The sequence below is a fragment of the Lygodium microphyllum genome, chromosome 10, assembly GCF_053477565.2.
Source record: "Lygodium microphyllum isolate KBCC chromosome 10, Lygodium_microphyllum_v1.1.10, whole genome shotgun sequence".
NCBI classification, from domain to species: Eukaryota; Viridiplantae; Streptophyta; class Polypodiopsida; order Schizaeales; family Lygodiaceae; genus Lygodium; species Lygodium microphyllum.
This window is the reverse complement of record NC_141144.1, coordinates 4,540,889-4,566,051: the sequence shown is the minus strand read 5'-3', so window position 1 is coordinate 4,566,051 and position 25,163 is coordinate 4,540,889. Positions and strand designations below refer to the sequence as shown.

Below are 25,163 nucleotides of genomic sequence, written 5' to 3'. Positions count from 1 at the left end.
AATACAAATTCATAAATAAATAAATATATCTCTCTTTTTGTAAAATAATTTTTTGCATTTTTTAAAATAGAGGTACGGAGGCTTTGCTGCTATTGGTCCAGAGCACTCTCTTTCTATCTCTTAAAAGGCATTTTCGAGACCTCAAAACTCCTCTAATGAAGGGGAGCATAATAGGGATAGGAGCTAGAACGGAGGCTACAAAAGAAATCATTCATTTCATCAATAAGATCTAGATTATGATGGCTATCAGATCTAAGCAAAGCCATTAGGATTTACTATAAGTACCTCTAAGGGCCCATCCAACGCTACTGAAGCCTTCCGAGAAACTTGCCAAAGCGCAAATTATAGGCAAGGATAAGATCCCCTTCTTTTAATTCTTTCTATTTGATGAAGCTATCATGGTAGACTTTGTGTTGGGTGCTTATGTGGCTTCCATGCATTGTAAGGCCATACTTCAAGTCTCATCTAGACATTCTAAGTGCAGGAGAAGGTGCTGTAGAGACTCTACATCTCCTAATCGTTCTATGATAGCCACTCACAAAGAGGAAAATTCTAGCTCAATAGAAAAGATGACTTCTATACCAAAGACCAACTAGAAAGGTATCTAGCTTGTTATGGCCTTATGGGAGGTTTTGTATACCTAGAGGGATTTTATAGGTCGATCATCCCAATCGCAATGATGTATGGCAATCATCCTTGTGAGGATCAAATAGGGGATGTGATTGATGACTTTGACTTGGCGATTGGCTCTGGGGTAATAGGGTGAGGACTCATGATGATGAATCTTGTAGATCTCTATTAGCTCTTCCATGACCTTGTTTAAGAAGTGAGTATCTATGTTCCATTGACAAGCTCTAAGGGACTACCAAAGCAAGTGATAATGTTCTCGTACAAGAATAAATCCATTAAAATATATCATAAAGCATAAGATGAGTCTACAGGGAACCTAGTGCTTCATAAGGTGAATTAGTTGATGAAGAGGCTACATTGTCTTGACTTGCTATCTAAGCATAGTTGGGACTGCTATTTATATCTTAGTTCCCAAGTCATAGCACTTTTTGGAGAACTGTATTGGCAAGTTTATTTTATCCTTGTGAGGTATCCAATGACATTATTTAAATTGCATTTTTTTCTTGTGGATCACCTCCACATGATTGCATTGTAGATGTCTGTAAAGGCAATGAACCTAAAAGGGCACTGCTCGATATATTGGCCCAAGTTTGAGTTTTGTGAAGGCCACCACAAAATGTTGGTTCACTCCTATAGTAGCTTGTGGGTCAAGGAGGTTCTAAATACCCCTCAGTAGGCATAGGAAAAAGTTGAAAAACCTTTCTGGCCTAACATCTATGGATGTTGGAAGACCCCTACTCTAAATAAAGGGTAGAGTATTCATTGTGTCCATGGGATTTGGACATGAATATCCAAATGCTTTGGATATGAGTCATAGTGTAAGGGACGAATACCAGATTGGTATTACACCTTGTAGAGGGTGCAAATAAATGTATTATTGTTACTATCTTATAAAGGCTATTTGATTTTGTCTCTATGCTGTGCATAAATTAGATGAATGATTTAATGTTTAATGGTTAATTTTAAGAATGTTGTCTTTACATGTCAAACATAAATGTATTAGTTTATTAAATAACTACAACACACCATCAAGGAAAGTAAGAGGGTGGAGCATCAATAGCATTCATTCTTGCAAATGGGTGGTCTCAATTAGCCAAGTGTTTTTATTCAATGTGCAGCGATTAGGAAAATGCCAAATGCATAACTGCCTAGTGTGTCATTTTAGATCCCCATCAATGCCATTTAAGAAGATTGGAGGTGAGACTATCTCCTATGTGTTTCTTACTCACTATGAACCAAGTGTGGCATTGATCTACTTCAATTTGAGTTGACTTGTAACATGCAATGGCTCATAGTTGATGCTAGGTAATCCATTAGGAGCCTTGATTCAAGTCAGTTCTCATGGGTATGGAGCAGAGCTTCCCTTGTAAAGTAGACTTGAGTGATACCTAGGTAACAATGTTCGTGATAATCCAATGGAGTTTTAGATGGTGTCACCTAGGATAATCTCTTAATAGGCTACTAAAATTGTGTCACTAAGGGATTCTCAGTGGGGCACATTACATGTGGTATTAGAGCAAAATGTTAGGAGTGGAGGAGTATAAACTTTGCATCTATTTACCTAATGATATGTTTTACGAATTAAAAGAAAAGGGATCTAAAGGCACCCTAAATGGATGTTCCAAATACTATAATCTTGCTTGCCATCACCAGATACCATGAACACACTATAAACATTGATCTCTAAGAAAAGAAATTCCTCCTCGAAGCAAATCAAGCTATCCAAGTTCATGGGAAAAGGATCCAATGTTGAGACTCACACTAAAGTCTAGATCAAAACCCTTGAAGACAATTTTGATGTGGTATGAACAAGCACATCTATCAAGGTTATGGTTTCTGATAGGGTAAGGCATGTTTATGGTGGAAACTGTGGCACTGGATAATGCTACCACCAAAATCTTTGATAGGTTGGTAAGAAGATCATAAGGCAAAGGTACTTGTCACCTTCCTATCGTACCATAAAGATGAATGAGTTCTCTTCCTTATGCTAGCTAAGATTAAGCTTGGAGGCCTATTATTCTTGCTTCATGATAGTTCAAAAATATGTGCCACCAATGGATATTACTCAACAGGTAGCCAAATTCTACCATAGATTGAATCAACCGTTGGATGCTTGTCTAGAGTCCCCAAGTCTAGCTGACTTAGAAAATGCTGTTACATGAGGTAGAAAGCTTGTGAAATCACCAAAGTGATAATGATAGAGGAAACAATTCAATAGTAACTACAAAGGAATATCCCCCTCTCCTAAGGCAAATAAAAGCCTTAGTAGTTTTACCATTGGGAAGGGTCTTTTTGTATATAGTTCACACACACACACACACGAAAAGTAGAGCCCAAGTGGAAGCACACAAGTAGAAGCAAGAGCTATGGTAGATGGAGTAAGAGAGCAAGATAGAGAAACTCCATATATGGAAACTCCATAAGTCATGATGTGTGACCGGCCTTCCTTATTCAATAGTCACTAAAAGAATAAAGAATGAAGTGTCAATGATAGGTGCCCACCATCTGCAACGTACAAGTATGCATGTACAATGTGTGTTGTGAATACAGAGTAACTAAGACACATGCGCCTTTACTCCCAACAGCCTCCCACTTAAGCAAATGTGCCTTAGTGAGTAGTCAAAGAAAAAATACACATATATAGAGCACAATAAGATCAAGAAAGATGTCATCTCATCTTATGCCCATCATCTTCCTAAGGAAGGCAAAACATTCAGCAAGGGGACTTTTAGTGAGCAAATCTATAGGATTCTTGTCAATCCAAGATTTTGACAAGCTCAAAAGACTTATATTGTACCACTTCTCTGATGAAGTGATAGCACACCCCAATGTGCTTTGTCTTCACATGGAAGACTAGATTGTTGGCCAATTGAATAGCACTCATAAAATCCGAATGCAATGTACAAGTCATAGACACACCAAGATCTACAACCAAACGGCTGGACCATAGAGCCTCCTTTTGCAAGCCTCGGTGGTTGTAATGTACTCAGCCTCAACATTAGACAAGACCATGCATTTCTACACCCTAGATATTCAAGAGATAGCACCTCCAACATAGGTGAGATACCCAGAGGTGGACTTCCTACTATCTACATGTCTCAACATTAGACCATAGAGCCTCCTTTTGCAAGCCTCGGTGGTTGTAATGTACTCAGCCTCAACATTAGACAAGACCATGCATTTCTACACCCTAGATATTCAAGAGATAGCACCTCCAACATAGGTGAGATACCCAGAGGTGGACTTCCTACACCCTAGATATTCAAGAGATAGCACCTCTAGCATAGGTGAGATATCCAGAGGTGGACTTCCTACTATCTACATGTCTTACATAATCTGAGTCAATCCACGAATTCTATATCTTGGCTGCCATAGCAAATGCACATATCTACTATGCCTTTCAGGTATCTCATGATACCTTTCACAACATGGGTTGATTTGGATGAGGTATGCAAGTCCACCATTATCTTATCGTTTGTCCACAAAGGTTTGTTTCAACATTATTGAGACAAAAGGTGTTGCTTATGACTTATGGCAACAAAAGGTATGTGATCTTTATGATAAGCAAAGTCCTATATCTTAGTTGTATTGGTTAAAGAAGCTCGTGGACCTTTGCATGAAGGAGGGAACTCCTATGTCGACTCATTTGAAAGAGTTTCACTCCTTTATCAGTCACCTTATCCCATAAGGCTTTAAGTTTGAGGATAACATAAAGTCTCTAATCTTGCTTGTTAGATGACTAGAGTCTTGAGAAACTTTCCGTAATCTTATGAGTACCAATCCCCCTAAAGATAGGTTTAAATGCTTCAATGTAAAGAGAGAGCTTTGCTTACAGAAGAAGTGAATAGAAAGAACATTGATGCAACTAGTACCTATCATGCACTTATAGGCATTTGTCTTGGATATGGTGATGTAGGTGAGATGGGCTATCACCTTTGGGATTTGCAAGCTCAAAAGGTTATCCGTAGCTACTATGGTATTGTGTTTCATGAAGCAAGAGTGCATAAGTAGCTTGATTAGGTAGTTGACGTTTGCAAGGTAGTCTTTCAAGAGGAGCCTCCTATTACCATACAATCAGCCCTAATGAGATAGCATGCTGCAATTGTTGATGATGCAGTGGCCCACGATCCACCCATTGTGTAGGATCATGCTATTAGACTAAGATGACATGCCAAACAAGCCCCATAGCCAACCTTGAGGTGCTCTACTAGGGCTTCACATTCTCTTAATTGTTATGAGTCCTCTATGGATTATGTTAGGGTGATAGGCTCTATTGAGCCACTTAGCTATGAGGAGACTATGCACAGAGCTGATTCTCATTCTTGGGAGAGGACTATGAAGTCGGAGTTTAGTTCATTGTAGAAGAGCCATGCATAGGACTTAGTTCCTTTGTCTAATGAAAAAAGTGCATTGCCATATAAGTGGGTGTACAAGCTGAAGAGTAGCACTGGTCATGCTAAGCCATTGTATAAGGCTAGATTGGTTACAAAGGGAGCATGGTGTTGACTTTGATGAAGCCTTTTCTCTTGTAGTCCAGATGACTATCCTATACTTAGTCTTGGCCTTGGTTGCTCAATTGGATTTGGATCTTTGTCAGATGGATGTGAAGACGGCTTTCTTAATGGGGACTTGTATGATGAGATTTATATGGAGCAACCTTAAGGGATTTGCAAAAAAAAGGTAGGGAACATCTAGTATGAAAATTGAAGAAGAGTCTTTATGGGCTCAAGTAGGCACCTAGGGAGTGGTACCATAAGTTTAATGCTTTTATGCATTTGTAGGGGTATTCTCGCACTGATATGGATTCATATTTGTAGAGGAAGAAGGTCTATGATGGTAGCCTTATTATCTTGGTACTTTATATTGATTATATGCTTATAGTTGGGAATGCTCATGCTGAACTAGATGCTTTAAAGACTCTACTCAAGAAGAGATTCGGGATGAAGGACATGGGACAGGCCTCACACATACTTAGTATGTTCATTAGGCACAATAGCTTCAAGGGACTTCTCTACTTATCCTAGAAGGAGTACATACATAGAGTACTTGAGTGATTCCATATGCAAGATGGTAAGTTATTGGTTGTCCTTTACCTTCTCATGTAAAGGTTAGTCAACTGATTGTCCATAGCTAGATGATGAGAGAGCAAAGATGGCCAATGTCCCATATGCAAACTCCTTGGGCTTTACACATTTGCATTTCAATGGTCGAATTTGCTTCTTTTCCACCAATATCTACCAAATCTAGGTATTGCAATAATTGAAGTTGGTGCCATCCAACTTATCTATGTTAAAGATGGCACTATCCCTAGTAGCAAATACCATGATAACTACAAAGCAAAGAGTAAATGAGCTACTATAATAGGAGTAAAAGAGCCCCAAATTCAATCCAAAACTAATTGCAAGGTGTGGGTTATAATGAAAGATATAGATGCCCACAAAACAAATGCCATAGAGCACATGTAACAAGTGTTTGCTCTCATAGGATTGCTCAAAATTGAGATTTCAACATGGCTGGTCACAAACTGCAGTAAATGAGTATAAACTATGGATAAAATACTAAAATAAAAAGCTCCCATTACGAAGTATACTTGGGTAGCAACTAGGATATGTAATGCAACTAGCAGTGCAAGATAGGCATAAACCACCATGGTATCAAATACTATCAGAGACCCAAAGATATCAAAGACATAGATGCAATCCCAAACAAAAGAGTGCCATGTACATAAGACAATTGTGCATAAGAGATCTCCCAAAAGCAATAGAGATCCACCAATATTCCAACTAACTCACAACATATAAATAGTGAAGCTCAAGTACATAACTAAGAATGCATCCAAGTTGACAAACCCATCTGATAGAAAGAAGTACATGGTGTACAAAAACCAAAGCTAAATCAGCCCACAATCATCGATATTTGCATGAACAATGTAGACCATAACCAACTAAGCATATATAATAAGCAAGTAAGAGTCATTGATTGACTCAAGGGTCCAAGCTCTATAAATAAAGTATTAAAGCATGAAGCAATGCATTCAGGAGCATGGATCCATAATAAGCCTTCAAGCCCATAAACAAGAAAACTTTAAATGAAGTCTCTAACTGGTTCAAGAGTCTAAGCTCTGTAAAGAAAATATTGAAGCATGAAGCAATGCATTCGGGAGCATGTATCTACAATAAGCCTTCAAACTAAGTAGCCCTTACAAATATGCAACCACCGGAGCTCAAAACCAAAGCCTAGAGCTCAACATAAACATATCTTGGCATAAGAACTAATGCTAAGCATCAATACATTAATGTAAGATCTGAAAGGACGTGTAAGCATTTAATACATAAGCTTACACAGTGAATGCTTGCTGCCCATAGCATATTATAGTAAATAACCCTTCAAGTATATACTAAGCTAAACAAGCTCTAATCAATCCAAAAGCATTTTTCAAGCATCAATACATCATTTGGGTATAGTAAACTTGTCCTACAAGCATCAGTAGAGCTTTAACTGATCAAATACTTGCTATCTAGATAGTGAACAACAAATTTCCATTAATTGTAGAGCAACGACTAATCCAAAACTCTTCAAGTGATGTAGGATATAGAGCCAAAGGAAGCCAATAAGAATTACTAAGTGCCTAACAATGACTAGTAGCGAGAGTAGTAGGATGAAATGAGGTAGGTGAGATAGGTAGAGAGCATGCCTAAAAATACATAAAATTTTGTGGGCTATTCCTTGCTCTCCTTCTTGGCTGCTAGTGATTGTAATGGGGCTCTTGACACACAAAAAAACCTTGCAAAAGGCTAGGAAAGTGGGTAGCTTATCTAAGAGCAATGGGGCTGATACGTACCGGTTGCCATGGAAGCTGAGAATGAAGCTCACTCAAATGCTCACTCTATTCCGAGTTAAAAGGTGGAGCAAGATGTGAGAGCACAAGAAGATGCAAGAAGATGTAAGAGGTATGGAGGATTGAGCAAGAGAGGGCAAGACAATGTGTGTGGAACTCCAAAAGTCACAATGTGTGACTTGCTTTCCCTTTTTCTAGTCATAGAAAGAATAAATAATAAAGTGATAGTGATGGGTGACCACCAATTGTAGTGTATAGGTGTGCGGGTAGTAAGTACAAGTAAATGTGTCCCCTATTTTCCCTTATTCTATTGTCATAGAAATAATAAATAATAAAGTGACAGTGATGGGTAACCGCCACTTGCAATGTATAAGTGTGCATGTCAGCATGAAAAGAAGCTTTGATTTCGATTGATCATTGAGTATTTGATCAAATGGAAGGGTCTACCTCTCAAGAAAGCTCCTTGGAGACCAACAATCATTTTGGAAGAGTTTCCTCATCTTCAAAATGTTGTTTTGGTTAAAAATTAGCTAGAGTTTGCCTTGTTGTGCCATAAACAACCTTTTGTTTTAAAATAGATTTTACTTTGCATTAATGACAACAAAGTGCAACTTGCATAGTTTGAAAAAAGCTTCATTTTGATGTATAGCACACCTCCTTTGGAATAGTCTGCAACGAGTTACTTCATATTTGGTTTTGCATGCTTTTATTAGGTGGCCTGCTTTGTATTGTTTGCTAGTATCTTTTCAAGAGGATTTGGTACACATAAGAGTGGCTCACTCTTCAACCTTCATTTCAATCAAATCCTTTGAGATTCCCCAAGGTTTTTTTTGTATTTGTTGTAATGTTGAAACAGAGTTGTACTCTATCATTTCCATAATTCCAACCATTATAATAAGTCATTTCTTTGTTTTTTGGGGCAAAAACAAGGTGGGAAGGAAATGTAAAGGACTAGAAAGATGCTAATAATTTGGAAAAAATAATAATGGGAAAAAATGCAAACTACATTGGCTTGGTATAAGATGTAAGAGACTCTCATTTTTCCATCATTTAGGAATAACAAGAAAGTCTCTTTTATCTCACCTCTTCTTCTAGCTTTCATGGCTTCTCTATGTTTCTAGTCTTTGTCTCTCCTCGTTTAGACTTTCTCTCTTCCCATTCTCTCTTTTGCAATCTTCTCTCTCCTCTCAATTCCATTCTTAACAACACAGGGAGGTGGCATTGGGCTCGGCTACTCAATCACAAATAAGGCACAAGTGATCTCTAAATTAGATGTCTTATATGACAAAAGAAGAGGGCTTTTTAGCTCAGCTAGAGAGAGATCTATATCAATTGTTATTGAACTAATGCTCTAAAGAGGCATGGAGATTTTTCAAAGAGTACTACCAATGTACACCTATTATAGCTTCAACTATGTGGGAATAGTATGCAACTGCTCTCTACATTATAGTAAACCAACCTCTTGTTCCAAACCCACCCGATGCACTTGAGCCTTGCCCAAAGAAGTTCACCTCATTTACTTCAAGGAGGGTTCAAGAAGCCATTGATAGGCTTAGTTGAAGTAAGGCACAAGATCGCGATGCTCTAGTAGCTGAATACTTGATACATGCCAAAGATTTGGTGGCAAGATTATTAGCATGTATGTTTGATATTGCCATGTGTGAAGGCTTCCTAGAGAGTTGTAGCATAACTTTTACTGTGCATATCCTCAAGTTAGGGGACCTTACTCTACATAGCAGCTACTACTGGACTATTATGGTGGGCCATACATTGGGCAAGTTATATGTCTCCATTGTTGAGGAGGAGTCATGTTCTTTGGCAAAGATGTGGGGTTGTAGAGCATAGGGATAGGGTGGGTTTAGGAGGGGCTTCTCTACTTTGGATCACATTCTCACATTTCGAGTGATCATTGAGGAGGGTAGAGCTCATGGCCAACGAATTTAGTGCTACTTCACATACCATCCTCAAATTGGTAGCCAAATAGAAAGGGTTAATTAGTGGTTGGAAACTTACCTTATACATTTTTATCATGACGTGCAGCATGCATAGGATTGATGGCTCCACTTTGTTGAGTTTGCTTATAATAATTCTATCAATTTCAACATTGGTGTTTCTCCTTTTGAGGCTTTGTATTGGGTATAAGGTACCATTTCCTATGATCTTATTTAGTGAAAGGATAAATCCTCAAGGAAAAGAAGAGTTGGACCACATCTAGGCCCTACTTTAGTAGTGCAAGTTGCATCTTAAGAAAGCTCGAGAAGACACAAAGTTATATACAAATGATAATAAAAGGTAATCCATGGAGTTCCAAGAAGGAGAGTTAGTACTTTTGAAGGTGCCCAAGTCATGGTATTCTCATTTGAAGGACATCTAAGTAATATGTTTTCATACATGTTTTATGGGCCACATGGAATTTTCAAGCATATAGGTGACTTGGCTTATCGTTTAGATCTCCCTTCCTCCATAAATATTCATAATGTCTTCCATGTAAGTCAACTTAAGCCTTTTGTTGGAACCCAATTTGATTATGTGGAACAATTGTGACCCATAGATGAAGAGGATAATATATAGTACATCCTTCTAAGAAAGTCATAGGCTAGCGTGAAAAGAAACTTTGATTTCGATTGATTATTGAGTATTTGATCGAATGGAAAGGTCTACCTCTGGAGGAAGCTTCTGGCAGACCAACAACCATTCTACAAGAGTTATCTTATCTTCAAAATGCTCTTTTGGTTGAAACTTAGCTAAAGTTGGCCTTGTTCTACTACAAACAATCCATGGATAACCTCTATCTTTGTATGCTGAAATAGAGTCGTACTCTTCCCATAATTCTAGCCATTGTAATAAGTCCTTTCAAGGCCAAAACCTTCGAGTGGGGATGGAATGAATGTAAAGGACTAGAAAGATGCTAATAATTTGGGAAAATTCAATGGAAAAAAATACAACTACACTAGCTTAGTGTAAGATGTAAGAGACTCTCATTTTTCCATTATTTAGTAATAACACGAAAGTTTCTTTCATCTTACCTCTTCTTCTTCTAGGTTTCTCTCTCTCTCTCTAGTATTTCTCTCTCCTCATTTAGACTTTCTCTCTTCTCATTCTCTCTCCTCTCGATTCCCTTCTTGATAGTAGAGGGAGGTGACATTGGGCTCCACTACTCATAGACAGGGCACTGATCTTCAGATGTGTTATACGATAGAAGAAGAGGGCTTTATCAGCTCAGCAAGAGAGATATCTATATCAATTGTTCTTGAGCTAGGACTTTAAAGAGGTATGGAGGCTTTTTAGAGAGCATCGCCTAGCCACACCTATCACAACTTCAACTACATGGAAGCAATATGCAACCACTTTGTACACTAGAGCAAACTAGCCTCCTCTTCCTGACCCACCTAAATTAGCACTTGAGCCCTACTAAAAAGCGTTGACTTCTTTTACTTCAAGGAGGGTTTGAGAAGCCATTGACAAACTTAGTTGAGGTAAGGCATAGGATCGTGATGGTCTAGTAGTGGAGTACCTAATACATGCCATAGATCTGGTGGCAGGATTATTAGTATGTATGTTTGATAGGGCCATGTGTGAAGGCTTCCTAGAGAGCTAGAGCATGAACATTATTTTGCATATTCTAAAGTCAGGGGACCCTACTTTACATTGTAGCTATTGGACTATTACGGTGGGCCATACATTGGGCACATTATATGCCTCCATTCTTGAGTAGGAGCCATGTTGTTGGGTAGAGATGTGGGGTTGTAGAGAATAGGGACTTGTTGTGGTTTTAGGAGGGGCTTCTCTACTTTGGACCACATTCTCACATTTTGAGTGATCATTGAGGAGGGTAGAACTCATGGCCATTGAATTTATTGCTACTTTGTGGACTTTTGCAAGGCTTTTGAGACATTACCACAAGATAGGTTGCTGCACAAACCATATGGTATGGGAGTCCACAAGGGACTCAAATGGGGGATTTTGGCACTTACTGAGAGGTTTATAGGCAAGATACGGGCATGTGAGGGCCTTTCTACGCCTATTCATTTTCCATTGGGGTAAAACGGGGTCGTCCTTGCTCTCCAACGTTATTTGGTTTGTACAAAGGAGCTCCATTGGTGGCTAGAACTTGATACCTCTCTTGTTATATGCAGATGACATTGCATTGGTAGAAGCTAATTCCCCATAGGGATTGTAGAGACATTGGGAGGCATTGCATTAATATGCATTGGATAGCGGGATTTTAGTAAACCTCGGTAAACCCCAAGGTTACAATATTTAACAGTGCACCACAGTGGGTCAAGAGATTAGTGACTAAGTTTACTCATGGATAAGATGAGATTGAGAATGTGGGTCCTTGTACATATGGGGGCCTTATTCACAAGTCCACAGAGAGAGAGAGAGAGAGAGAGAGAGAGAGAGAGAGAGAGAGAGAGAGAGAGAGAGAGAGAGAGAGAGAGAGAGAGAGAGAGAGAGAGAGAGAGAGAGAGAGAGAGAGAGAGAGCTTCTCATTGTCCTCCTCCTTGTGCAATCTCCTTAGTTCCTCATCCTAGGACCCCTCCTCCTCCTTGTCCCCTAGTTTAACATAATCAATGATAGCCCTTTGATCAACCTCCTTCCTCACCATCTCATGCATTCCTTACACAATAGACTTATGCTCAATCTCATTGATTAGGTCTCCACCTTCAATAGATATAGTCATCTATTTCTCTCCCTCTCTCCATCTTTGATTCCTTCATTCTCTTTGGAGATCTCTTGGCTACCTCTCCCACACTCTCTCATTGATGTTTTGCTCTCTCTCTCTCTCTCTCTCTCTCTCTCTCTCTACACCACCTAGAATGGTTATGAAAACTTATTTGCTTTAGAAGAAAAAATGTGTCACTTGGGGAGGACCATGAGCTCTAGAAAGGAGGTTGGGAGAGCTTCATATATTTTGAGTGGGTTTTGGACATGAGCTTCATGTAGGAGTGTCTATTGAACAAAGTTTTGACAAGGAGATGGGGAGAGCTTCATATACCTTGAGTGGGTTCCAAGACATGTTCGAATGTGTGCTTCATGCAATAGTACCTATCTAATGTGTCAAAACCAAAATGGCATTCTGAAAAGCGGATGGACATCAGACATTTCCACCACTTCAATGATGGTAAACATGCGAAAATGATTGCATTTGTATGATTACAGGTACAAATGCAAAGCCTTGAACCTGTGCCATGTATGAGGCTGGTTACACACCAAATGACGGACACCCACTTTGTAAGCTTTAACCAATCAAAACATTTATTTAAGGGTTGTGCGTCCGCAGTTCTTTACACACTAGAGAGGACACGACCTGTCGTTTACCTGTTGCTATACAGGTGAACTCCCCCGTCCACTTTTGGATGGGGAGTCTCCCTTGCTCACTTTGTAAAGTGGCGAATAAGGGTGCACTTTTTGCATTTGCAACAATTTATAAATTTACTATTATTTATTTATTTACAAACTGTGTCCATTTGGTGTGTAAAGGTATGACGCCCATGTCCGCGCCCAGTTTCAAAAAGTGCGTCCCCACACTTTGGGCGGGGACAAGCCTTCCATCACTTGGTGTGTAACCAACTCGAGTACTTTTTCAATTGGCCTGCAATAATTCCTTGATTGATAGTTGAGAAAACATATTATTGATGTGTATACGAGAGAAATGGACATCAATTTTTCATCAGCCGTTTGTCCGCCGCCGTCTGACTCTCAACCTGCCCTTAGATGTAAACATTGATAAATTTTAGATGTAAAGATACTTTGATGATCATTTTCCCGAAAGATTGTGATGGGCGGCTCGACACCAAACAGGGCTGGACCAGGAAAGAAAGATTAGGGTTTGTGGGCGCGAGGGAGAGCTAGAGAGAATCCCTTTGTTATTTCTTTGTTTCTTTATTTCTTTGTTTCCTGCTTTCCCGTCCATGTAATCCGCTTCTCGCCCACAGCGGTATTTCTCTTGGGTTTTCTCTCTGCGGCTTACTCAGAAAGAGAGAGAGAGAGAGAATCAAAGGATTACACAGATACATAGAGAGATAGAAAGAGAGGGTCATTCCTTATTCTGTAATCATGATGCAACCTGCACCTGCTCCTGCGGTTGGGCCTCCCCCGCCGATGCTTCAGCCCCAGCAGCACGATCCAGCGCAGCAGCAGCACCATCAACTGCAGCAGCAGCACTATCAGCAGCAGCAGCAGCAGCAGCAGCAGTGGGTCATGATGCAGCAGCCTCCTGTCCAGCAATTCACATACCAGCCCCAGCAGCAGCCGCCGCCCCAGATGCCGCCCCCCACGGCGATGGGCCCCCCGCCCCCCCAACAGATGTCTTCGTCGGTTGCCGCCATGCATATGCAGCAGCCCAGCATGATGGGCCAGTCCATGGCTCCTGCTCCACAGAACCCTGGTGAAGTTCGGACCCTCTGGATTGGTGACCTGCAGTTCTGGATGGATGAGAATTACATTTACAACTGCTTCGTGCACACTGGAGAGGTGAGTCCCCTGTAGATCTCTGATCCCTGTAGGTGTTCTTCACATTTGCTTGATATCAAACTATGTATTTTTCTCAACAGTTCAAGCAGTCTGTTAATTTGCGTGTTCGCAAGATAAGTGCTTCATATCAAGGGTCGTTCATGGGTTGTGTCAATTATTTTCATCTTTGATATTTGTCTGTAAGGCTAGAGTGTAGTTTATGCATTCTTTTAGGATTCTGGTTTAGGTGTCCTTCACATTTGCTTGATATCAAACTATATGTTCGGTTCAGCTTTACTGGTATACTTGTGTTCTTTGCTAAAACACTGTAAGCAACATGCTGCAATACAGTGGCTTTCCCCTTACCAGTTTGAATTATGCTTAGTTCAGTAGGGAAGCATGCAACGCTGCAAGAATTACACGTCTGTGTTTTGGGGGTTACCAGCCTTGGACTTTTCCATGTTCAGACTTAATCAAATCGTGGGAAGTTTGTTTTGCAAATCTGTAGCCCAACCTTGTGAACCTTATATTCTGCTATCTTAATTAAACACGAGATCTGGATTTCAAGGGTTAGTATGATGGGGATTGCAACTGTGCCTGCTGGTAGTGTTACAAAAACCCCTCCCCCCCATAACACTGGCCCCACCCCTGCCCACCTTGGCTTCTCTCCCATTCCTCCCAGTCTGTCCTGAGAGGTCTTGCACTCATACTATGTAGCTCTAGCTGGGCTGTTGAGCACTCTTATCCCCTTTGATGTTCTCCTGAGTTATGTAATTAGATGCACAGTATTGAAAGGAAAACTGCAACGGGAGTTGTTGCTGATCAACTTTTGGTGGTGGTACAGGTGACCTCTGTGAAGATCATCAGAAACAAGCAGACTCTACAATCTGAGGGTTATGGCTTTATTGAATTTATCTCACATGCAGCTGCCGATAGAATCTTGCAAACCTACAATGGGACACCCATGCCTCAAACTGAGCAACCATTTAGGCTTAATTGGGCTGCTTTTGGGATGTCAGATAGGAGGACTGATGGTGGCCAAGATTTCTCTGTATTTGTTGGAGATCTTGCTCCTGATGTCACAGACCTTGTTTTGCAAGAAACGTTCAAGGGCCGCTATTCTTCTGTGAAGGGTGCCAAGGTTGTGATGGACACATTGACTGGCCGATCCAAGGGCTATGGATTTGTTCGCTTTGGAGAAGAGAGTGAAAGGACACGTGCTATGTCAGAAATGAATGGGGTTTATTGTTCAAGTAGGCCAATGCGGATCAGCGTTGCAACACCCAAAAAGTCGCTGGGTGCAACCCAACAATACAGCAGCAAAGGTACTGTTGAATTTTGAGCAACTTGTTCAGGGTTTTGTAGTTCTAACCAACACAGCAGCAAAGGTATGGTGGATCTAGATTGAATTAAGGCAAGTTTCATATGGGATAGTGGTGAAACAGTTATGAGTTTAGGATGCTGCTACTGTTATCTGTTTTAAAGGTGTAACTGTCCCCTTGTCAGTATTGGAACTTTTTAACATCCTGGACCACACAGATCACAGGATGTCATGCATTCTTCACAGGGATTTTATGGAAATGTCCATACCAGCTAGTTTTTCTTATGGACAGACTCTGCTAGATGTATGACATAATCGTTGATTATTGCCTATATTTCCTGCTTTGCTTAAGCGCATTACTGAACCATACTGGAATTAGTCTGTTCAGTCATTTCTTTCTCCTTCAGTTTTTCCTTTCCTTGTTCGTTCGTTTTCTCCATTCAGCAGCCTTTGGTGCTCTCAAAGCTATCTGAAGTTATTCAACTTGGGCAAAAATATCACAATTAAGGAATTATAAAAGCTCATAAGGCTGCTTTTGTCTTAAAGCAGGAGGTCAAGAGGCTCTCTTCACTAAGGGGCCCTGGAACAGAGACCTTCAACAGGAATGCACCCTGCTGTTTAGTGGGTGGCCTCTCGCCTAGGTCAGTTTTTCCCGAATTGTCATTTCAGTGAACTTGGCGCATTGAGTTTGGGTTTGTAGCAAGTTCATGCTACTTTTCCTATTCTTTGTGTTCATTACTGTACTTTTTCGAAGTATTATCACCAAAGAGGAGTATTTCTGCAATTTCCTTTCAATTTTGAAGTTGGAAAACCTAGACCCAGCTGCAGATTTCTTTTAGTTGACGAGCTTAATTTGCAGCACCACGTGCATTGACTGGGAAAATACCCTTTATCGCAAGTTTCTGTTTCTTTCTTGGCTAAATTAGGCTATCAATGTGCCGGTCTATCTTTGATTTCTTGCTATTCCTGTATTGGTTACTTTTCCCGTGCTTCAGACATGGTCTTTGCGACAGGTAAGGAGTGTGTAGTATGTCAACTGACTGTACTAAAGAAGAATGTTCTACTTATGCACTAGAGGTTGCATTAATTGTGATCCAGGTGTGATTTGAATCAGTGAGTTTGAAACGGGAAATTGCTGTTTTGGATGTCTTACAGGATCTGGTTATCAGAGTGCGTATGGAGGTTCTTCAAACCAGGGATTCTCATCAGATAGTGACCCAAATAACACAACTGTAAGCGCATGGCCTGTTGGAACATTTTTACAAGTATACTTCCAAGGCTTGTTGTATGCGAGTTTTGAAAATGTTAGCCTAATGGAAAAATCTGTTTACAGGTGTTTGTTGGTGGTCTTGATCCAAATGTGTCTGACCAAGACCTGCGTCAAGTTTTTGGCCAATACGGTGAACTTGTTTCTGTGAAGATTCCTGTTGGAAAGGGTTGTGGTTTTGTGCAGTTTGTGCACAGGTAATCATTTGATATCAAGTTTCACAAGCTTGTTTGTGTGGGTGCTCAGTTTTTTCCTCGACTGTTTGCAGTGGAGTTATGTTCATCAATGCTCTTTTAGTGTTCTTGTTATCTTATTTAACTTCTTCTTGCTCAATCTTCAAGTTGAAGAGAGAATGGATTTGGTGTAGTTTGAAACACACTGATTAATGAACTATGTGATTTGGCACAATAGCATGCCTTTAAGAACATTTGGCTTTTGCAGATCTTGTGCTGAGGAAGCCATACAGAAGCTGCATGGGACAGTAATTGGGCAGCAGGCAGTTCGTCTCTCTTGGGGAAGAAGTCCAGTGAATAAGCAGGTGTGTTGATTATTCTTTGCATCGAGCTTTGTGACCGTTTCAAACATTAGGACCTAACTGATTGTAAGTTTTTGTCAGCAACAGCCCTCTGGCTGGGGGCAGATGCAGCCAGATCCAAATCAAGCATATTATGGATATGGTCAAGGTTATGAGGGGTATGCGTATGCCCAGCCATCGCAGGATGGTGGTGCTTACGCATACTCTACTTATCCTGGATATGGGAACTTTCCCCAGCAGGTAACATAAGGCTTGGAATGTGGTTTAATGCCTTGCTTGGATAGGGTGAACTTTTGAAGTTCATGTAGATTGAGGTGGTTCCTAGGATTCCACATACTATCAGAGCTAGTTGTTAATACCTTTTACTCATGAAATTCTTTAAACTCATGGAAGACTTAGTGTTCCTGCTTTCTGAGAGAAGGCACTATCTATGTTAGTTCTTTAGACTTTCTTTCTCCCAGTTTTTTGTTTCATGATAAGTTCTTGGTTTTTCCTCCTTTTTCTGCCATAGTATTTTTACAGCACTGTATTACGCTTCTATGTGAATCTCTACAACGGGAGTGTGGCTGGTCTATAAACCTTTGTCCAGTCAGGTTTCTTAAATCTTTTGGACCTGATATTCCCCTAAAGATGTATTCAAATATATACTGATGAGTTATTAATGTTAATTGTTGCAAGTGCATGTTAATGTGAAAAGCATTTCAGTGCACAGTCAAGTGGGTATGTAAAATTGATGAATTTTGGTACCATGTTCTGCTGTTTGTTGGTAAAGTCTGAGCGGGTTAAAGTTTACTGAAGCTGCTCACGGGAGATTATCTCAAAGATGTTTGCTCCATGTTTTTTCTTACATTCAGCTGTTTAAAGTTTATTTAAGCAGTTCAATGCAGAGTATAAGTAAATTAATTCTCAAAGTGTCTGAATATTGCAAATAGAGTGGCCCTTTTAAGTTGAAGGGAATTTGTGATTCCTTTCGTCTGCTCTATGTTCTTCTGCTTAAAATTTTTTGAAGTAGTTTAATGCAGAATATTTATTAACACTTTTTATTCTCAAAATGTCAGAATATTTCAAATTAGGGTGGCACTTTTTTGTTATAGGGGACTGTAGCAACTTTGACTAGTTTTGTATGTGTTCTTGCTGGTAAATTCCAGTAGTTGAAAGTTAGTTTACTGGATTGTCATAAGATTTCACATCTTTGGAATTGTTGTGCCCTTTTTACTTATTATCCCAAGTAATACGAAGTTTAAGAAACATGTATCAATAATATCCTGAGTATATATGAAGTTAAAGAAAGGTGTATAGGCCCAAAACTCTACTTTCCTGTCAGATGTCGCAGGCAATGTTAAAGACCAAAGTATCTTTCCTAAAGAGTTTTAAAACAGCCAAAACATCAGCTTTACTTGCTATAAAAATAAAAGCAATAAAGGCCAAGGACCCTTAAACATATTAGAACTCGATTCCTGGTTGTGCATACATGATTTAACCATGAGTGCCAACTATGTTCCTAATTCTCAAGTCTCCTGCTCATCTCCAAAGAAACTTTTCTATCTTGATAAGATATGATTAGGACGAGCCCCTTTGTTTGACTCGTTTTCCCTGGTCTAGAAATCCTCCTGCAAACCTGCAAAGCAAGAATAGGTGGGTGACAGGTTTCCTTTTGCTGTTATACACTAGGCATAATGTAGATGTGCCTCTCAACTTTGAGAACCTAACATTGGTTGGAAGGCTGTGTCACATCCCTTTTCTAAAGGTGCTGATGTGGTCTCCCACACCAAGAGTGGCATATGCTTCCAATCATTAGGGTGGTGATTGGAAGATCCTCAACTCATTGTAAAGCTTGCTTATCTTGAATGAACCTCGAGGAATAAATCAATTGATTACGGTAGATTTTTAATCCTTTCATGAGGTTAGTTTGATCTATAATGTGAGAGAAAAGTCATTCAGCCGCTCTCCCTCCATATCTTGCAAGTGCTATTCAGCTTCTTGGGTATTTAGTTGGAACGTGATGCCGATTACACATTGAGTCTTTGGCTTCATACTTACTGGGCCTTGTACATGAATTGACCATTTGATGCTTTTGCCATGCAAACATGCATGCCATTTGCGTAGAATCAATGTTGTAAGGTGAGAGGTCTGGAAATGCATCAATGAACCCAAACACTACTTACGAGTGCACAGTCACCATTCTGAATAGGTGGGTGACAAATTGCAGGTTTCTGAGTATGTTATTTGGTTGCTGAAGAAGAGTTGCAGATGGTAGGAAAGTCCTGATCATCACTTTTACTTTGAATATGATTGTCCCAAATGGACTCCATCTCTTTTGGAATTGAAAGTCCATCATTAGTAGTGCCTTGAATATGATTGTCCAAATGGACTCCATCTCCCTTGGAATTGAAAGTCCACCATGTGGTAGTGCAAGTCATTGGAGGCTCACTACCAATGGCTGACAAGAAATCTTCAAGAACTTTTACTTGTAGTCTATGAACTTGTAGGTAGTGGACATGCAGTGGCTACCTAAGGTGATTTTTGGTGCCAAAATTGTCTGGCAACAAGCTTGCCTCTAAATTTGGTAGCCAAGTTGGTATAATGGTGAAATTGGTAAACTAATGGTGTAGTTACATAACCTTTGGTTCAATCTTGTGTGCTAGCTAGTTAGCTCATCTTGTAGAGGTCATTCTCAAGCCTGTTCGTTATCCATAGCTAGAGTGTTTTAACTTGAACGATCTTGAACTTCCTGTTTAGTGATAATTGGGATTGATAGTTGAGATGTACTAAGGTCAAGTCTTTGCTACGCTAAGAATTGAACTAGATAAGCAAAAACTTTAGTGGTAAAATTGATAAGCAAATGATGGACTTTCATAATTGTTGCTTCAATCTCATTTGCTAGCTAGCTAATTTTATGAGCAATGATCATTTCTAAGCCTATTCAATATCCAAAGCACTAGAGTGTTTTGGCTTGAATGACTTTGAGCTCCCAACTAAAATGGGGTTGACAGTTGAGACCCACATGTAGGGCGAATATTTTTATGCGTCGATAATTGAACTAGATATATGAAACAATGATCATAAATTAAAAGTGAATCTTGGGGGGACTTAGATCTTTAGTGTCGATAATTGAACTAGATATATGAAACAATGATCATAAACTAAAAGTGAGATTCTTGGAGTGATGGGTGATAATATACATGATAAGGGGGAGATTCTTGGAGACTTATATGAGAATAGAGCATGATCCTTTTTATTTGCCTTGGTTATCACTTGCTCTCAACCCTAGAGGGGAAGGAAGAGGTCCTCATGCTATGTTGCTTGCCCAACACTCTTGAAGGGCTTTCATAATCCTTTTGTCTTGGAGAAAGGATGTGTTGATCTATTAAATGGTGGTGGCATGCAATTGAATTGTTTGGGATAAATCATTACTTGTTATGAAGATTAAAGGCCTATACAGACAACTAAGGCTCTAGTTTGTGCTATGTTAATTGAACTAGATAAGCAAAAACTTGATTATATATTAAGGGGGAAGATTCTTAGTAGTATGTGATAATAAAGTGTTGATCCTTTTTAGTTGCCTTGATTATTGGTTGGATTCAACCTTGGAGGTGAAGAAAGAGGTTCTCGTGCGTTGTTGCTAGTCCAACACTAATGAAGGGCATTCACAAACCTTTTGTCTTGGAGAGAAATGTGTTGATCTTAAAGATGGGGGCTTGTGATCAAATTGTTTAATGTGGGTCATTACTCATTATGAAGACTTAAGATGAGCTTGAGAGCATTAGTTGTTTTTGCTCAACTTGGTTATTGCTTGTATGCAACCTTGGAGGTGAAGAAAGAGGTTGTCATGCTTTGTTGTTAGCCCAAGACTCCTTGAGGGCTTGCACAAACTTGACTTGGAGAAATTATGTGATTTTAGTGGTGATGGTTTGGGATGAAATTGTCTAATATTAAGTTGACAAACAAGTGTCCTAGCAAGGATAACTAAGAGCTGTTCCAAATAGGCATATCTAGTTGCTCTGTAGAACTTGTCTTTTTGACTATTGTGCCAAGTGAAGCATTAGTTTCTTTGTTGGTAATAGCATAGATTAGAACCACCAAATTATGTTCACGATAGCACATCCTAGCATACCCTTAAATGGTCTGGGATGAAATTGATTAGGATAAATTATTATGAAGGCAAGTTTCATAGGTAATGTAATGTCAATGAATTGAGCGTCATGGTAGGGGAGACAAAGCACGGTTCCAATTTTGGGATATCTAGTTGCTTTAGTGAACTTGTCTTTTTGATGATATTGCCGATTGTGTTGAACTTCATTGTTGGAAGTATCATAGACTACATCAACAAAATTATGTTCGCGTGAGAGTGCATCCTAGCATACCCTTTTTATCAACAACTGTTGTCTGAATGCATATGACATCTCTTCTCCATCCATCATCATATTCTAGTTGCATGATAGGAGAGTACAATTTGAGGTGGCCTTTCCATGCTAAATCTTGCTTCTATAACTTGGTAGTAGATGAGGGACCATTACCAAAAATAATTGAGGCTATCCATTGATTGTGATACACACAGTAACACATTTGTCACACCCTTCCATCTCATTACAAGTTGAAGATCCACTCATAGAGTAGTAGCATGGTGCCTCTATCCTTATTTGAAGCTACAAGAAAGGCTATGTATCCAAGAAATAGCTCATCTTGTAAATCCTTACAACTAGCTTTCCCTCTTGAAAGGTGGAGGAGCTTCCACACAAGCCTCTTGTATCCATTTGATTTTTTGAAGCCATGCCTCTTAACATTTTCAAGTGAATAGTCATAATCTTGCTTTAGAGACTAACCACAAGTATTTTGACGTACAAATGTAAGTTGAGCAAGCATTTGTGTGTGTGGAGCTCTTTTTGTGATGCGCTTTCCAATTTCCCTAATATTTACTTTTCTTAGTTCCCCTCTTAACTTAATGGTATTAACTTGTGGAAGTGGCAACTCCTTGAGAGAAGTGATCCAGTCTCTAAATTTGTGCTCTAAATTTGTGCAACATATTATTATAAGGTGAGAAATGGGGTGTCCAAGGGATTGCATATACCAAGCTCCCTCTCTTTTTAATGGCATATGCCAAAATTCAATCATGCTCATAGTAGAAGGTATCGAGAGTCAAAATAGAAGCATGTGCAAACAAATTTAAACTAACCTAGCATAGCTCTGGCTTGATAGGTTTGCATGACCTCCTTCAAATTCTTCTCCTTGAGGTATTTTTCCCATGAAGAAGCATAAGACCTATGTAGCAACAAAGTTGGCATACCTTTGCTTGATCTTTTGAAGCGAGAAAGCAACTAAGGCATTCCAAATCTTAGCCTTGGCCTCCAAGGCTTATTGCCTTCTCTTCAAAAATTGCTTAAGATTGTTGCGCACAACCTTCTCAATAGCTCCCATATCCACCTTAGAGCTCCTAGAAGCATCCAAGAATCAAGGTCCATCTTGTCTGCATTATTGTGGACCTTTGTTTGCTCTCTAACACCTTTATCTTGCTATAATGCCGACAAAATCCGTTTGTTAGTGTCCAAAAATGTCTATGAAAGCCATCATTACTTGTAATTTAGGTTTGTCCATATGCAAACTCATTGTTTTTTGGACATTTTAGTTTAAATACATCTTTGTCCATATGAAAACTTACTTTTTTTTTTTTGACATTTTAGTTATAACACTGGTCACATAAACCTAGTAGTAGTCTCTCCCCACAAACTCTTGTAGTTTCTTTTGGTATGTAGAAGCATGGTAATACTCAAAAACACAGGCAGCCATCTCAAGAAAAAGTAAAAAAGAGCACACTAAGAAATTCATAAAAAATATTTTTGTTGAAAAATGTTCTTTAATAATCAAACTAATAATAAATAACAAAAAAACTAAGATGAATGAAGTACAAATTGAAAATTTTTATGAACGTGGTTTTAAAGAATGTATAAATCAACTCTTAAAGTAGAAAAGAAAAGAATTCACACTAGCACAAAAATATTAACAAACTATTAAAGCAAGGAATGTGAGGTTATAGTACTTTTTGTTGGATTTTTTAATATACAATGTTGATGTTGGTATTTACCATATCCTTTTTCTTACTAAGCAAGACCTTCAATCCATATGGTGACTTTACTTGAGAGAATGCAACCAAAGTTGTCAATGAGTAAGGATTTGGATTTTTTTATACAACCCTAAATATGATAATATTTGTCCTTAAGTTTTTAATTGTCATTATTAAACAAATAGAAAATTGCATACATTTCATAGAGAAAGTGTCAAGAATTGTGTGGTGGGAGGACTTGCTTGAGTTATTGTGCCAAATACACACTATACACACAAGAGGAAGTTTGCTCAAGAACACAAGAAAAGAGACGGATGCCAAAAGGTTTTCTTGCTGGTTTTTTCTTCTTCTTTTACACACAATATAATATACACAAAGTATAAATAAAATACAACATAAAAAAAGTTGTCTACTAAATTAAATAGTGCATAACTTACTATACTAATTGATTGTGCTATATCTATGCCAATTGTAAGTAGGTGCAACAAACTAAATATAACAAGTGATAGTCAATGGCCATGTGAAGATTATAATGATTACTGAGTGTAGACGTGCAGACCCATCTAACCAAGCAGTCCATCATCAATATTTGCATGTGTTGAGCTTGTTATCTCAACACTCCCCCTCAAGATCAATTGTATCTTCGCAACTCCAAGTAAGTTGCGAAATTTTCAAAGCTTCTTTTCACCCAATGCCTTGATGAAAATGTTAGCTATCTAATTCTAAGTACTGACACATACCAAATCAAACTCTCTTGCAAGTATATTCTCTCTCAAAAAGTGATAATGCATCTCAATGTGTTTTGCCCTAGCATGAAACACTGGATTCCTAGCTAATTGTATGTTGCTCATGTTATCACAGTGAATGACAGCTGGGCTATCTCCTTACACATCTAAATCACCCAATAACTTTTACGGTCATATCACCTCACATGTTGCCATAGCAGCATCTCTGCACTTAGCCTTTGTAATTGGCAAAACAATTGCAAGTTGCTTTTTACTGCTTCACATAATTGTTACACTACTAAGGGGAAACATGAATTTGTTTGGTAGATCTTCTATTAGAGATGCTATCAACCTAATTTGCATCAGTGTATCCAAATACTTGTATATCCTTACCTGTCTTATAAACAAGTCCATAATGCAAAGTGGACTTCACATACCTCAATGTGCATCTAACTGCATCCAAATGAGGCTTTCTAGGCATGTGCATAAATCTCAAAGTTTAGCCTTGTGATAGTCATGTAAATCAAACTCCCTACTATCCTCCTCAACATGGTAGGGTATTCTATCTCATCCACAATATCAGTACTCAACTTCACACTTTGCTCTAATGGCATTGAAAGAGGCTTACATGTTGTCATATTATACTTGGACACAACATATCCAAGTCATATTACCTTTGGGATAACCATATACCATCATCACATTTGATCACCTCAATACCAAGAAAGTACCTTAGCTCACCCAAATCCTTCATCTCAAACTTCTTCTTCAAAATGTCCTTTACTTTAGTAATCTCACTATCACTGTCACTTGTAATAATCAAGTTATCCACATAGATGACTATGATAACCAAACCTGCATCTCCCTTTCTCACATAAAGTGAGTGATCAATATCAGAAACATAAAAGCCAATGTTGACAAGATACTTTTTGATCTTGTCAAACCATGCTTTAGGTGCTTGCTTTAGCCCATAGAGCGCTTTCTTTAACTTGCACACATATGTGGGATACTCTAAATCCTCATAACCTATTGATTGCTTCATATATATCTCTTCTTGTAATTTACCATGCAAGAAGGTATCTTTACATCCATTTGCTGCAAACTTCAACCTTTGGATGTGCTGCGAAAGCAATCACATATCTTATAGTTGCCAACTTGGCAACGGGCTGAATGTCTCTTCATAATCTATGCAATATGTTTGAGCATAGCCTTTTGTAACCAACCTAGCCTTATATCTACTAATGGAACCATCTTCATTATGCTTAATTTTGTAGACCCAATTACAACTAATAACTTTCTTGCCCTTGGGCAATGGTAATAGATCCCAAGTCTT

The 25,163-nt window shown here is 39.0% G+C and overlaps 1 protein-coding gene across 2 annotated transcripts; it reads left to right on the top strand.

The window, feature by feature from the left end:
* Positions 1-13,310: 13,310 nt before the first annotated feature.
* On the top strand, positions 13,311-17,743 carry LOC148029662 (polyadenylate-binding protein RBP45-like). Of its 2 annotated transcripts, none has more exons than XM_087685920.1 (6): positions 13,311-13,945; positions 14,769-15,249; positions 16,401-16,477; positions 16,579-16,709; positions 16,954-17,050; positions 17,129-17,743. In XM_087685920.1, exons 1-6 carry the CDS (start codon positions 13,529-13,531, stop codon positions 17,294-17,296), a joined length of 1,371 nt encoding a protein of 456 aa, XP_087542046.1. In that variant the 5' UTR covers positions 13,311-13,528; the 3' UTR covers positions 17,297-17,743. The 2 variants fall into 2 exon arrangements, with proteins under 2 accessions (XP_087542046.1, XP_087542047.1); XM_087685921.1 differs by having other exon boundaries at positions 13,314-13,945; positions 17,135-17,743.
* The last annotated feature ends 7,420 nt before the right edge of the window (positions 17,744-25,163 follow it).